This window comes from Bison bison, unplaced genomic scaffold (assembly GCF_000754665.1).
Source record: "Bison bison bison isolate TAMUID 2011002044 unplaced genomic scaffold, Bison_UMD1.0 scf7180017864491, whole genome shotgun sequence".
NCBI lineage: Eukaryota > Metazoa > Chordata > Mammalia > Artiodactyla > Bovidae > Bison > Bison bison.
Genome location: NW_011495050.1, coordinates 12,641,898 through 12,657,131, shown reverse-complemented (window position 1 = coordinate 12,657,131; position 15,234 = coordinate 12,641,898). Strand labels below are relative to the sequence as shown.

Here is a 15,234-nt window from a genome sequence, read left to right as displayed (position 1 = left end):
AGCATATTAAAAAGCAGAGACATTACTTTGCCAACAAAGGTCTGTCTAGTCAAGGCTATGATTTTTCCAGTGGTCATGTATGGATGTGAGAGTTGGACTATAAAGAAGGCTGAGTGCCGAAGAATTGATGCTTTTGAACTGTGGTGTTGGAGAAGACTCTTGAGAGTCCCTTGGACTGCAAGGAGATCCAACCAGTCCATCCTAAAGGAGATTGATCCTGGGTGTTCATTGGAAGGACTGATTTGAAGCTGAAACTCCAACACTTGGCCACCTGATGCGAAGAGCTGACTCATTGGAAAAGACCCTGATGCTGGGAAAGATTGAGGGCAGGAAGAGAAGGCGACGACAGAGGATGAGATGGTTGGATGACATCATCGACTCGATGGACATGGGTTTGGGTGGATGCTGGGAGTTGGTGATGGACAAGGAGGCCTGGAGTGCTGCGGTTCATGGGGTCACAAAGAGTCGGACACAACTTAGCGACTGAGCTGAACTGACTATGGCTAAGTCTCAGATTCGAGGATCTGCATCTTCTCCGTTCATCCTTTTTTGTGTGTGATAATTCAATTCCAAATAAAACAAGTTTTGTTAAATCTAAATTTCTTTCATGGCTATATTGGTAATTAATTGACTGCCTCAAGTTATGTTTGGTATTTCATTACAGGAGACTTTGATCTGCTCAGTTATGAAGCATTTGAAGGGAACAATGTCATGCTGGCTATTACAGAACAAACCAAAGGAAAACCCAGTTTGGACACCTTCACACTCAACTGGGATGGGATCACTTCTAGGCCTCTGACACCGCAGTCATCAGAAGCTGAAGTATGCTGTGTTCATTTTTCAAGCAGAAAGCTACTTAAACATCAGCCTTCTACAAAAACATATTTTAAGGAGTTGTAATACATCTCCTACTTGGCATGGTGGGTTAGAGCCAACTCATAGGGAGCAGAGAAGTGGGAGATACCACAGTGACAGAGGGAATGAATGGGGAGTTCTTAGGTCTGTGCCAACAGGGTCTGGGTATCTGTATATGGGGCATCTGCTCATAAGGAACGTTTGCTTGTGAGTTACTGCATTTCCACAACTGCCTGTACAATGAGCATGAGTTAATATTTGTTTGATGACTAAAGATCATACGCTATTTCAACTCTTTAATTCTAAATATGTATGCTTTGCCAGAGAAATAACAGTGTGGAAATTATAGACCTCGTGAATGTGTGCCAATTCCTGTATTATCTAGATTTTTTCTTAAATAATAAAGGATTGCATAATCTGTATTTCTTCTTTTGAGAAACAGAATGCATTGGAGTATATATATATTTTCCAGTTAGTTTTTCATTTGATTGGGAAAGCTATTTATTTGAAACTGTTTAATGAGGGGCTAATTCACTTAGTTTTACCTCATTGATGCTTTTAAAAAACTGCTAAACAAATATGCCTACAGTATGTAATAACATAATAAGCTAAGATCAGCCAGTTGGATGTAACTATTGACATTCTAAAATAAAAATCTTTTTTATTTTAATTAAAAAAAATTTTTGGCCATGCCAAGCATCTCATGGGATCTTAGTTCCCTGACTGGAGATCAAACTCAGGCCCTTGGCAGTAAAAGTGCCGAGTCCTAACTGCTGGACCATCAGGGACTTCCCTAAAATAAAAATTTTGAAACAGTCATTATACTGAGATTATCATATATAAACTTAAAAATTATTTAAGAAATTACCTCATAATTATGGCTAACATGGGAATTATCTTATGAAATTATTCCTTTAAAACTAATTAGAATTAGTAGTAAAATTACTAATGTTCTAACCCTTCATGAAGAAATTACTAAAGCTTTAGTTATTATTTATTAATTATTGTTAATTTAGTTTCAGGCAGCACTGGAAGAAATGGTTAGCAGCAAGTGTCCACCACAAATTGCAAATTTTGAAGAAGGATTTGTTGTGAAATACTTCAGAGATTATGAAACTGATTTTAACCTGGTATGTATTTAATCAACCTCAAAATGGACAAGATAAGAATTCATATAAATGTTTGGAATTTTGTCATTTTTTGATTAGCATTAATTACTTTATCATTTAAAGTCAAGTTACAAATATAATTTTGTTATATGTTTATTGATAAGGTTCTAGCATCTTCCTGCATTATAAAATGATTCATTTGTAAAAGCAGTATTTCTACCACATATGAATTTTCTTAATCAAGAGACAGTAGGCAAGATGGGTAAATGTGAGATCTGTAGGGTTTTTTGTTTGCTTTCTTAGATTCAGAGTATATTCTTTTTCCTCATGGCTTCAGAGAATATAATTTGTAGTAGAGCATTATATAGTGAAATTGCTTCCATTGCTTTTTGAGATCACCCTCTGGTCAGTTAGTATGAGGCCTAGTCAGTATTTATTTCTTGATAAAATACAAAGATTTTTCTTTGATTTACAGTAAAGAAAATTTAAAATATACTTATCTTCCTAATTCTTATTTTGAAGACTCAAGGAAGCCAGATAGTCACCATTTCCAAGTGAATACCTCAGGAATAAGAAATATTTAGGCAAGTTATTCAATTTAGATCAATACTCCAGAACTAAATGCGCCTTCAAAAAAAAAAATATATATATATATATATATAAAAACATACATCATGTCATACTTTATGCAAACAGATATGTTAGTGAAAAGGGAAAATCATTTAATGGGCCATGTTTTAATATACATGTATTGAGGTTCTTCTGTCCTGAATGTGATACTTGCAGACAAGGAAACTGAACAACTAATTTACATTATACTCCTTTCCTACTTCATCTACAGTCATCATCATAACACACATTCTTGACTCATGTTACCTTGACTCCTTTAGTTTCCCAGCACCAGTCTCACATCCCCACTTCTCTGCATATATTTTAACCCTCTCTCTGATGCTCCTTAGCTCCCTTTTCCTTTTAGAAAGCAATCCATTTGTCTCGTCTCCTGAGTCATCTTTTTTAATACTATTATATGAATTAGACACCTCCCTTCAGGCTTAGTTTTATAATCCTTGGTTCCTTTGTCCCAAACTGGTAGGCCCCTGTGTGTACAGGTAGGGTGCTTCGCTCCTTGAACCCTGAAGATTAAACAAAAAACAAGCAAATGAATAAGCAAGCAAACACCAGGCACAGAATGAACACTAAAAATCATTTGTGAAAAGAGTGAATAAATATCCTTAAGGAGTTCATAATGTAAAGGGAAATATAGGACTTAGGAAATAGTCAAATACAGGTACAGGGATTATATGATTATGGATCTAAGTGAATGATATAGAATGAGAGCCTTAGACTTTCAAAGAAGAGAGAAAATATTTCAAGTTAAAGCAGTTTGGGAAACAGTGGGATCTGAGTTGGAACTTGAACGACTTAGGTGAAGAGGCTGGGGAATAAACCAGAAAAATAAATCATGTTTTCATTTGAAATATTATTATTGCTGTAGGAGCATATTAATAGAGGGCAGAAGACAGCTGAAACGGATGCTTACTGTGGTCGTTATTCCCTGAAAAACCCAGCTGTTCTTTTTGACTCAGCAGATGTTAAACAAAACAGACTACCATATGGAGACATTTTATTATTTCCTTATAATCAGGTAAGCTCAACAAAATGATATGCTAATTGAATTTGTAAAATACCTTGGTAATAAAATTTCATGAAATTTTGAGACAAGGAGAATTGCTTGTCATGTGAAATCTCATCACACTGGCCTCGCACCATGATTCACCTTCTAGGGGCTTACGATTTCCTCTTCTGCTGATTCTCAAGTAAAGAAATTTGGAGTCACAGATGTAAAGAACAAACTTGTGGACACTGAGAGGAGAGGGTGGGCTGCTTTCAGAGAATAGCATTGAAACATATACATTACCATATGTGAAATAGGTAGCCGGTGGGAGTTTGATGTATGACGCAGGGAACCCAAAGCTGGTGCTCTGTGACAACCTGGAGAGGATGGGGTGGGGAGGGAGGTGAGAGGAGCCTCAGGAGGGAGGGGTCACATGTATGCCTATGGCTGATTCATATAGATGTATGGCAGAGGCCACCACGATGTTTCAAAATAATCATCCTCCAACTAAAATAAATAAATACATTTAAAAAAATATGTAGTGCCACACACATGTATTCTGCTTTATCTTATAATTTTGGAAAAAATTATGTGCACATTAGTGTAAATAGTAAAACAATTAAAAATATATAATCTCCTCAATATTCCTCATTATTTAAGAAGAAACAAAAATGGATAGCCATTATAGTGATTTTGGGTATCCACTCAGGAAAAAGTGAAAGAAAATCACAGAGGAAATGCCAGTTTTAGGATAGATATTACACACATCTAAGCCAAGAGATCATAGATTTACCCTTTCTATTTTTAAAAAATTTTCCAGTTGTTACAACACATGTTCTGAACTTCTAAATTCTAGATATACCTGGCATTCTTAGGAATTATGGACAATTAAAATTAGTATTTAATGAGTTTTGTATGATAACAGGGCTTCCCAGCTGGCACTAGTGCTAAAGAAGACACCTGCTGATGCAGGAGACACAGGAGACACGGGTTTGATTCCCAGGTTAGGAATACCCCTGGAGGAGGGTGTGGCAACCCACTCCAGTGTTCTTGCCTGGAGAATCCCATGGACAGAGGAGCCTGGCAAACTATAGTCCATAGGGTCGCAGAGTTGGACATGACTGAAGCTCCTTAGCATGCATGATGGTAACATGTCCATCTGTAAATGCTTACCTGTATTCACATCCTAGTTAATCTACCTGAATGCTTCTGTCTTCTTTATGTGTGTAAAGGGCTTTTAAATTCACTGAAGTGTTTAGAGTTGACCTTCCTCTTTACATAGCTCTATGACTAAAGAGAGTGAATTATTTCCTTTTCTTAAGGAAATAATATCTAAGAAAACAATAAAAGAATTAATCATTTATTATGAGGTCACATCACTCCACTTCCTCTTCTATAAAACCTTCCCAGTTCTTCTGTATCTGTGTATCCAGAGTTAATCATTCCTTCCTCTATGTTCTGATATATTTTGCATTAAAAAAGCTCAGTAGACATTTATTGGATTGTATTGAATTAATTTGAATTTCTAAAAAAAACCTTAATGGCAAGATATTTTAATAATTTTTTTATATTTTCTATGTAGTTATGTTTAGCATACAAAGGATTCCTGGCAAATTATATTGGTCTAAAATTTCAATACCAAGACAGAAGCAAGATTACTAGAAGCACTGATACGCAATTTACATTCAAGTTTGCATATGGAAACAAGTAAGTTGCACTGTGAATTTGGAAACTTTATACTATAGTGTGTAAACTATAAATATAAATTCATTTCTTGTTTGTTTGTTTTTGAGAAATCTTGTGCCCCATGGGTCCAACCACGATTTTTCTGCCTTCTACATAAGTTTCCTTACAGAAGTAGTTGTGCCAAAAATATATCTGTAGATTATGAAAATAAAAACTGTTTGTTTCATCATCCATGACCATTTAAAAGACAAAACAATGGTAAACTTTAGAATTTAAGTTATATATTATTAAATCTAATAGTGTTTCTAGTTACTGAAGGAAGGTAGAGACTGCTTTATCACAGTATTATCATTAGACTGATCACTGAAAAAAAAGTGAATGTGTGAATGGAGAAAATAAAATATTTTGATGGACATACCAAAGGGAGAAAAGAAAGCATTCATCGCTTAGTCCTCAGTCGTGTCCAACTTTTTGCAACTCCATAGACGGTAGCACACAGTCTTAACCACTGGACCACCACGGAATTCCTGAAAAGGGGGTCTTGATGGAGGACTTTGCCGCTGGATGAAGAAACTGCTCCATTTCAGGAGCAGGCCATTTCAGGCTTCCTGCTTTCTTGATCATCTCAACGTTGTTTTCAAAATGTAGGGATCAGCTTTTATTCCATACCTTCAGAAATGTGTAAACTCCAAAACACATATGAATATATTGGACTATAAGGGGAATTTTATTTGTTAAAGATTTAAGAAAACTTTTTAGATGGATTTCCCATGAATGGGAGGGAAGGAGTGTTGTAAGGAGAAAACTAGAGTTGCCTGTTGGTGCTCCCTGAATTCTATCAGGAGAAAACAAGATGTGCCCACTGGCCTGATGACAGGAGCAGATGACAGGACCAGACAGGTGGGAGCAGACAGAGCCAGTCAGAGTTGTGGACTTGGATGCAGTATCTAATGATACACTGCACTTCTGTGCCCCAGCCCAGCTTTTTGTTGTTGTTGTTGTCATATCTTATGTATTTAGTTAAAATCATATTTAACATTCACATTATTGTGCCAATGTAAATATCTATGGTGAGCTCCTAGAATGTACCATTATTATGTTTCCTTGTTTCCTCCCTTCTTTCCTTCCTTCCTCCCTTGTATGTATTTTTTAATTAATTTATTTTTTATTGAAGGATAATTGCTTTACAGATTAATTTGAAAGTTTTTAAGTTTTGCCAGTGCTCGTAGCTTTCTCCTTGCAGAAGTGGGATGACCTTTTGTTAAGAAAAGAAGGGAAGTTATAGTCTTTGGTTTTCAAAAAAAAAAAATGTTGTATTTCACACATAGCCTTCTGGCATCATATCCTGAGCATATAGCCCTAACGACCTTTGAGATCTTCTGCTCAGTTAGATGAAGTGGGGGCAACTGGGAACCAATTTTAGATATTGGTGTCAGAATCTCTAATCTTGAGGTAGGAAGCCATAGTTGAAATGTAGGTACCCAAGAGATGTTTGTCAAAGAGGAAATATTTAAGAAGAACCTTTCAAAGAATGGTTCAGAACACATGAAAATTCTACCACTGAATATTCCTTACATTATTAGACTAAGCATTAAAGGATACTTATTTGTGTTTTACCCAAGGAATAAAATCTAAAATCATGCTTTCATAGGATGTAAAGAAATAAAAAAAATTTTTATACACAAAGACAGAAAGTTCATCAGATTCTGAAGTTTGGTAAACTTGAAGTGAACTTCGAAGGGCAGAGAGCTGAGGGAGCTCTGTGTATGAAGTGGACTGTGTTAGTACAGAACTATGGTAAGCTGCTCTCTGAGAAAGTTGCAGGACACTCTTGAGTCTTGTCTTAAGATGAGTCAAAACCAATTCCTTCCCTGCCCTAATAAAAGAAAAGTAACCTTCCTGAATTAATGCTTTAAAAAATGTCCTTTTCCTGACAATTCAGATTTCACTCTCAAATGACATTGATTAAACTGAGTATGGTTCTTATGTTCGCACTTTTGGCATGTTTTATACATTTGCTCCGTCTTTGTCTGGGGCTTCCCTGGTGGCTCAGATCATAAAGAATCTGCCTGCAGTGCAAGAGCAGACCTGGCTTCAGTCTCTGGGTCGGGAAGATGCCCTGGATAAAGGAATAGCAACCCACTCCAGTATTCTTGCCTGGAGAATTCCATGGACAGAGGAGTCTGGTGGGCTACAGTCCATGGGGTCACAAAGATTCAGACACAACTGGGTGACTAACACTTTCACTTTTTCACTTCATCCTTATTTTCGACAGAAGATGAAGAAGATAGGCAGAAAAAGAGAGAGTCAGAGACAGATAGAGAGAGACAGAGTATTGAAGAAGGTGTTGGTTTCCCCTCCCATGCATAAATATATCTTTGAGGCTATTATAACAGTTTAATCCAATATATAAAATCTGACCAAAGTTAGCTCCTGGAATGAATGAAGTGACTGAGAACAATTCTGCAATTCCCTAGGGTAATTGTTGAATCTGAAGAGGCCACAGCCACTCTCTGTTAGCTGTCACACAGGAGGAAGCAATGCCAAGGATCAAGGTAGCTCTCTCCATGTTAATAGGCAAGGAGCATGGAAAGCCTGTGCACAGAAAGAACGTACCCAATGTGTCATACTCAGTTTGATTCAAATCAGGGGTAGTCTGTGAGGGATTATTGTGAAGCAAAAGTCCTTCTTGAAGGAACATCCCTCATACCCAAATTGAACTATGGAATCACAATTTTAATTTTGATCACCACCACCTATATGCATTTCATTCTTCTTATTGCAGCGGGATTTTGGAAGATTTCACAGATCTCAGTTCTTCCATGTTAGTCAAACCGTCACTGAGCACATCACTAAGTAGTCCTTCCTTTAGCCTGCAGTGTATCTGCTGTGCATTAATGTGAAGATGCATTACATTTGGTGAAATTAATGGGCTTCCTTTACCCTAAATGCCACAAGATCTTTCAACAAGAATATCATGCTTTAAAAGAGGATGGTTCTCTGGTTAAAAACTATTAATGTTACCAATGAAGGCAAAGTAAATTCTCCTGCTCCTAGCTGATATTTCTAGACCTGCTTTTATGTAGGTAAGACAGTCCATTTATAGATCGATTAGGTGTGTTAGCATTAGTTTATTTTCTGTACATTGTTAGTATCAAAAGAGCCACATTTTCTCAAATGTTGTCTCCAAAACCAGTGATATGTATAGCTGTAAATTCAGCTTCAAAATCCCAAAGATAAAATCTGGTTTTCCCTTAGGAAATGAAATTATCTATCCACAAAACACAAAGACTACTATTTGCTTAAGTTTTGATATCGTCTGTAGTCTCCATTTGTCTTACAAAGGGTCTGGCTCAGTGGGCTATTTTTTCCTAAGTAGTTTTTAGAACTTCAGAATCATATAATTAGTCATAGAGGTCTGCTTAGAATCCCAAAGTACTTTTTTATTTTAAAGAGCACTTTAACTTAATGTAGTTCTGCATATAATTTTTTTAAATAATGCAGTCTGAGCTTTGATGCACTAGAAATGGACTCAATGATGAATTTGCAAACCATGGAGTTTCAAAATGAGCATAGAAGGTGCTCAAACAATCAGTTAATCAGTTCATCGGTAGCTGGCGCAAAGATTATTGTTAAATTGTATTTAGTTATTTGAATGGCAGTATTTATCTCTTTATTGCAAACTCCAGTTACTGAATTGCTTTTGTAATTTATGAGATTCCAATGCAGTCAATATTTAATGGAACTCTGAATCTAAATTTAGATGGTACTGTGAAACCATTTGTATGGATTAATAACTTCTGCAATGTTTGTCCCTTAGTTATAGTGGACAGTGCAACTCCACTGAGCTCTTTTGGAAGTATTATCAAGCTACAGCCTTGCCTCTTACTATTCGCTGAATTCACTGCTCTATCCCTGATAAATATATTTTTTTACTAAAATGATTTCTTTATTCTTGTGTCTTAATTCTATATGCTTTCCATCAAGGTGCATGCTCCTTAGTTGACTTACTTGTCACTGTAGAATATTGCTTTACATTCCTATGCCTACTGCCAAGGCTACAAATAAAAGCTATCTTCGCAACATTAAATCTTTCCCTGCCAGTGTAAGTTTCTGCCTGCTATCCCTTGTTGTGACTGCTTTTCTGTGCCATTAAAGTATGCTTATAGTCTTGTGGGAAAAGAAAGACTTTTCTTCCTTAAGATTTTAATGTGTTTTATAGTGTATTGGTTTACATTAAACATTGTAACTGAACTGTACATCTAATTAAACAACCATATTTCAGCTGGACCTACACTTGTGTAGACCTTCTGGATCTTGTACAAACCAAATACACTGGGACCAGTTTTTCTCTTCAGAGGATTAGCTTGCAGAAAGCATCAGAATCACAGTCTTTCTATGTGGATATTGTATACATTGGACAGACATCTACAATGACAACATTGGATGGTACATAGTATCATTTCATATCTAAAACTTAAACCTTTTAAACCTATTTTGTACTAAAATCTTATCATAGATGTTATTTATATTCTGTAGCTTAGATAGAAATGTTTCATCTCAATAGTATTGTGGTTTAAATTATATTTTCAATGAATAGGGCCAGATGATTATTATAAAGATGAAAGCATCCTTAATGTAAACTTTGTCAGTATAGCAGGAATTCGCTTTATAGTTCTAGATTCTATTTATAGTTAAGTACACTGTGGAAGGGCTTCTCTGATGACTCAGTCAGTAAAGAATCTGCCTGCAATATGGGAGACCTGGGTTCGATCCCTGGGTAGGGAAGATCCCATGGAGGAGGGCATGGCAACCCCACTCTAGTATTCTTGCCTGGAGAAGCCCCATGGACAGAAAAGCCTGGTGGGCTACAGTCTGTGGGGCCGCAAAGAGTCATACATGACTGAGCGACTAACCACCACCATGCTGTGGAAAACATTCTAATTTTGCCTAGTTTGATTTTTGAGAAATGAATCACCAAGCTAGAGATCTGTTCCTGAAAGGCAACTATTGCCATTGATATCTGTCTAGTAAGAATGAGTTGAAACCTTCCATGGGCTTTATTGTGATAATTAGTAAAAATATAAATGAAAATCTTATTTCTGATAGTTTTAGTATTTTTTTCTAATTATGTTAATAGACTCATTTATGTGAAATGTGCTAATAAGATAATAAAAATTAAACTTCAGTCTTCAAAAAAGTGAAAGTGAAGATAGCTCAGCCATGTCCGATTCTTTGCGACTTCATGGACTATACAGTCCATGGAATTCTCCAGGCCAGAATACTGGAGTGGGTAGCCTTTCCCTTCTCCAGGGGATCTTCCCAACCCAGGGATCAAACCCAGGGCTTCTGCATTGCAGATGGATTCTTTACCAGCTGAGCCACAAGGAAAGCCCAGTCTTCAAAAAAAAAAAAAAAAAGATCAGCCTAATTCCAAACAGTCACCTTAATAAGTGACTTTTACCATATTTCAGAGGAGTTTTGGAATCCTTTTCTTTGGAACTATTTTAAAACTAAATGAACCTGCTCTCACTGGGCCTTTGTGATTGGTGGAGCACAGAAGACAGATGATTTGTGCCGGGTTAAAGGCTCAGGTCATAGTGAGCACCACATTCAGGGACCTATGCCAGAACAAAACTAAGTGGCTGGCAGAGGGCTGCATGGAGCCCAGAGCTTGGTGGCGTTTCAGTATTTTGTTTTAATTACCCAATGAGACTCATATATCAAAAGACTTCAAAGCTTTATGTTCTAGAAGTGAAAGTTTGCCAAGCCTCACAAACTACTTACCTTAAGGTCTTTCTAAAAGTTGATTTCAAACAGTTTATTCCATGACACATGGCTATCATTTGATGCTTTCTTTTTTTAGCAGCAGAAGCTATGCAATTTTATCTCCCATTATTTTGTTTATTTGTATTCTTTAGAAATGTCAAAGAGAAGACTTCCAGCATTAGCAAATAAAGGAATATTTTTAAAGGACTTTCAGGTGAATCAGACCAAAAGTAATGGATCCAGTATAACCAACCAGTATTCTGTCACCATGACATCATATAATTGCAGTTATAATATACCCATGATGGCTGTAAGCTTTGGGCAGGTAAGCTTAGAATTTTACAAGTAAATATCTTCAACTTAACATTAGATTTGACCCAGTAAACCTAAAACATTATTACGAATAGATGACACAGAATAGATACCTTTTAATAAGACAAGACAGTTATTCTAAGGATTAAATGAAGATTTAGAGGCTTGAAATTGAGCATAAATTTTCACATTGACCATGATAATTCACTTTAAACATTAAAATTTTTTTAAAGAAATGTATCTATGGGGAAAAAAGCGGGAGGAAATAACCTTAAGAATCAGCTAACCAGATTTAAGTTTTAAATCAGCTAGCCAGAGTTTTCTCTGGTGATGTAGAAGAAAAAGCTGTGGGCTCTCCCAATAAAGATCTTTGAACAGAGATTATTGGAAGAAAATTTCTGCATTAGGTTGTTAAATTGTTTCTGTTATAAACACTGTTTATTATTTGTATAAAAATTGATACAAGGGGAAAGAGATGGTTTTCCATAATTCCAAAAGGATCTAAAGAGTTCTTTTATACTCTTTGAGTATGAGATCTGTGTTAAATGTTACAGATATGAGAATTAATTTTACATTTAATTTTTATAACATCTACAATTAGTTATATAACTTCCCACAGCAAACCAGAACCAAGTATACGGCATTCAAAATTCAAGGTTCAATAATAATTAAATATTATAATTTGAGCCTCACAAAGAACTTTCTGTTAAGTTTTATGATTTAAAAGACTAAAACACTATAAGTGTTCCACAAAAACTGCTTTTAGCCCTTCCAGACCCAGTGTTTTAGTCTTGGTATCTCTAAGATAAACATCGTATGTTTTTCAGTCTGTGAGCTGACACAATGTGTCATATGTGTATATGCTCATACTTAAATGTCCACATGAATGAATTGTTTTAAAAACTAACTTTGAGATCATTGTAGACTCATGTGCAGTTGTAAGAATTAATACAGGAATATTCCCATACCTTTCACCATTATCCCCCAAGGGTAGCATCTATAAGCATAACATAATAGCACAACAGGAAAATTGACTTTGATACAGTTTACCAACCTTACTTGGATGTTATCAGCTCTACATGCTTTCATTTGTGTGTGGTGTGTGTGTGTACGATTCTTACACACAGCTTTTTATTGCATGTAGAGATTCAGCTGACCACCACGGAACAGTTCCATCCTGAGAATCCCTATGGATACACTTTCATATAGCCACACCACCTACCTCCCTTTGCCACTGTCTTATATCTGGCAACCACTAATTATCTCTGTAATTGTGGCATTTACAATGTTACATAAATGGAATTAGACTTTATATAATCATGCTAGCATTAAGTCTTTTGATACGGACTTTTTTCACTCTGAGTAATTCCCTCGAGATCTCTCCAAATTGTTGTATATATTAATAGTTTGTTCATTTTGATTGCTGAATAGTGTTTAATGGTATGGATGCACCATAAGTCTATTTAACCACTTAATTCTTGAAGGACATTTGAGTTGTTTCTAGGTTTTTGCTGCTTGAATAAAGTTACTATGAACATTCATATGTGGGTTTCCATGTGACATAAGTTTTCATTTTCTGAGTTAATTGCCCAACAGTGTAATTATGGGGTCATGTGACAAACACATGTACAGCTTTATAAGAAACTACCATACTCTTTTACAAAGTGGCTACACCATTTTACCTTCCCTCATACAGCAATGTATGAGTGATCCATTGTCTGCACAAATATGCCAGCATCTAGCATTATCACTACTTTTTGTTCCAGCCATTCTGATGTGGTATATACTGTTAGCTCATTTTGGTCTTAATTTGCATTCCCTGATGGCTAATGTCAAACACCATATATGTCCTTCTGTGATATCTGTTCATGCCTTTTGCCCATTTTTTAATTGGACTATCTTCCTATTGTTGAACTTTTAAGGTCTTTCTGTATCCTAGATATAAGTCCTTTGTCAGGTGTGTGCTTTGAAAATATTTTGTCCCAGTCTGTACCTTGCCTTTTCATGATCTTCATGAGGTCTTTCACAGAGCAACAATCTTAATTTGACGAGTCTCAGTTTATCAAGTATTTTCTTCTATGAATGGTGCTTTTGGTTTCAAGTCTAAGAACTCTACTCTTAGCCCTAAGTCCTAAATATTCTTCTTTGCTTCCCCTGAAAGTTATATAGTTATGCATTTTACATTTAAGGCCACGATCCATTCTGAGTTAACTTTTGTATGAGATACGAAGTTCTAGGTCAAGGTTCACTTGTTTGCTTATCCCTATGGTTGCTCGAGTACCATTTATTGAAAAAACTATCCTTTCTCCATTTGCATTACTTTCGTATCTTTATTAAAAAAAAATCAGTTGGGCATATTTGTGTGGATATGTTTCTGGATTCCACTCCAGTATTCTGGCCTGGAGAATTCCGTGGACTGTATAGTCTGTGGGATCACAAAGAGTCAGACATGACTGCGTGACATTCAGGTTCACTTCTCTCTATTCTGTCCCATTGTTCTGTGTGTCATTCTTTCCACCAATAAATACCACACCCTCTTGATCACCGTAGCTATGTAGTGAGCCCTAACATTGGGTAGAGTGATTCTTCTGACCTCACTCTTCCTGTGAAAAATTGTTTTAGCTATTCGAGGTCCTGTGTCTTTCCATATAAAATTTGAAATAAGCTTGTTAATACCTACAAAAATCTTGCTGGTATTTTGATAAGAATTGCATTAAATCAATATATTCTTTTGGAAGGAATTGATGCCTTTACCATATTGAGTCTTCCAATCTATGAACGCAATTTGTCTCTCCATATATTTTATCTTCTTTGCTTTTTTTCCCAACATTTTTAACTTTGTGATTACATTTACCAGCATTTTGTAATTTCAGGTCAGATTCAGTACATGTTTTGTTACATTTATATGTAAGTGTTTCCTTTTCTTTGAGGTCATTGTCATGGATCTTATGTTAAGTTCAGTTTCTCCATGCTTGTTATTTTCACATAAAAATATGATTGGTTTTTGTGTGTTGCTCTTGTATCCTGCAACCTTGCCAAAGTCCATGACTTTTTACAAAGTAAAGGCACTCATGTAATCACTTCAAGATAAAGAAAATCATTAGACCCCCGAGAACCTTCTTTGTGCCTTTTCCTTGTCATTGGATTATTTGCCCACAGCCCTAGATAACTACTATTTTAACTTTACCAACATTAGTTAGTTTTGCTTTTTTAACTCATCATATCAATAACAATACACTATGTACTCTTTTGTTTGTTATTATGACATTCATGTTGTTGCATACAGCTAGCTGAAGTTTGTTCTTTTTCACTGTACAGTATTCCATGGTGTTCAGTTCAGTTCAGTTCAGTCGCTCAGTAGTGTCCGACTCTTTGCGACCCCATGAATCGCAGCACGCCAGGCCTCCCTGTCCATCACCAACTCCCGGAGTTCACTCAAACTCATGTCCATCGAGTTGGTGATGCCATCCAGCCATCTCATCCTCTGTCGTCCCCTTTTCCTCCTGCCCCCAATCCCTCCCAGCATCAGAGTCTTTTCCAGTGAGTCAACTCTTCTCATGTGGTGGCCAAAGTACTGGAGTTTCAGCTTTAGCATCATTCCTTCCAAAGAAATCCCAGGGCTGATCTCCTTAAGAATGGACTGGTTGGATCTCCTTGCAGTCCAAGGGACTCTCAAGAGTCTTCTCCAACACCACAGTTCTAAAGCATCAATTCTTTGGCACTCAGCTTTCTTCACAGTCCAACTCTCACATCCATACATGACCACTGGAAAAACCAGAGCCTTGACTAGACGGATCTTTGTTGGCAAAGTAATGTCTCTGCTTTTCAATATGCTATCTAGGTTGGTCATAACTTTCCTTCCAAGGAGTAAGCGTCTTTTAATTTCAT

General features: G+C 36.3%; 1 protein-coding gene across 1 annotated transcript in view; it reads left to right on the top strand.

Annotated features, from left to right (window-relative positions):
• The window catches only part of PKHD1L1 (polycystic kidney and hepatic disease 1 (autosomal recessive)-like 1), a 180,730-nt gene that overhangs the window by 48,620 nt on the left and 116,876 nt on the right, over positions 1-15,234 (top strand). Inside the window, exons 18-23 of the mRNA XM_010863452.1 lie at positions 665-822; positions 1,872-1,985; positions 3,460-3,609; positions 5,162-5,286; positions 9,551-9,714; positions 11,187-11,359. Coding sequence (XP_010861754.1) covers positions 665-822; positions 1,872-1,985; positions 3,460-3,609; positions 5,162-5,286; positions 9,551-9,714; positions 11,187-11,359 — 884 coding nt within the window. The remainder of the gene's footprint in view (positions 1-664; positions 823-1,871; positions 1,986-3,459; positions 3,610-5,161; positions 5,287-9,550; positions 9,715-11,186; positions 11,360-15,234) is intronic.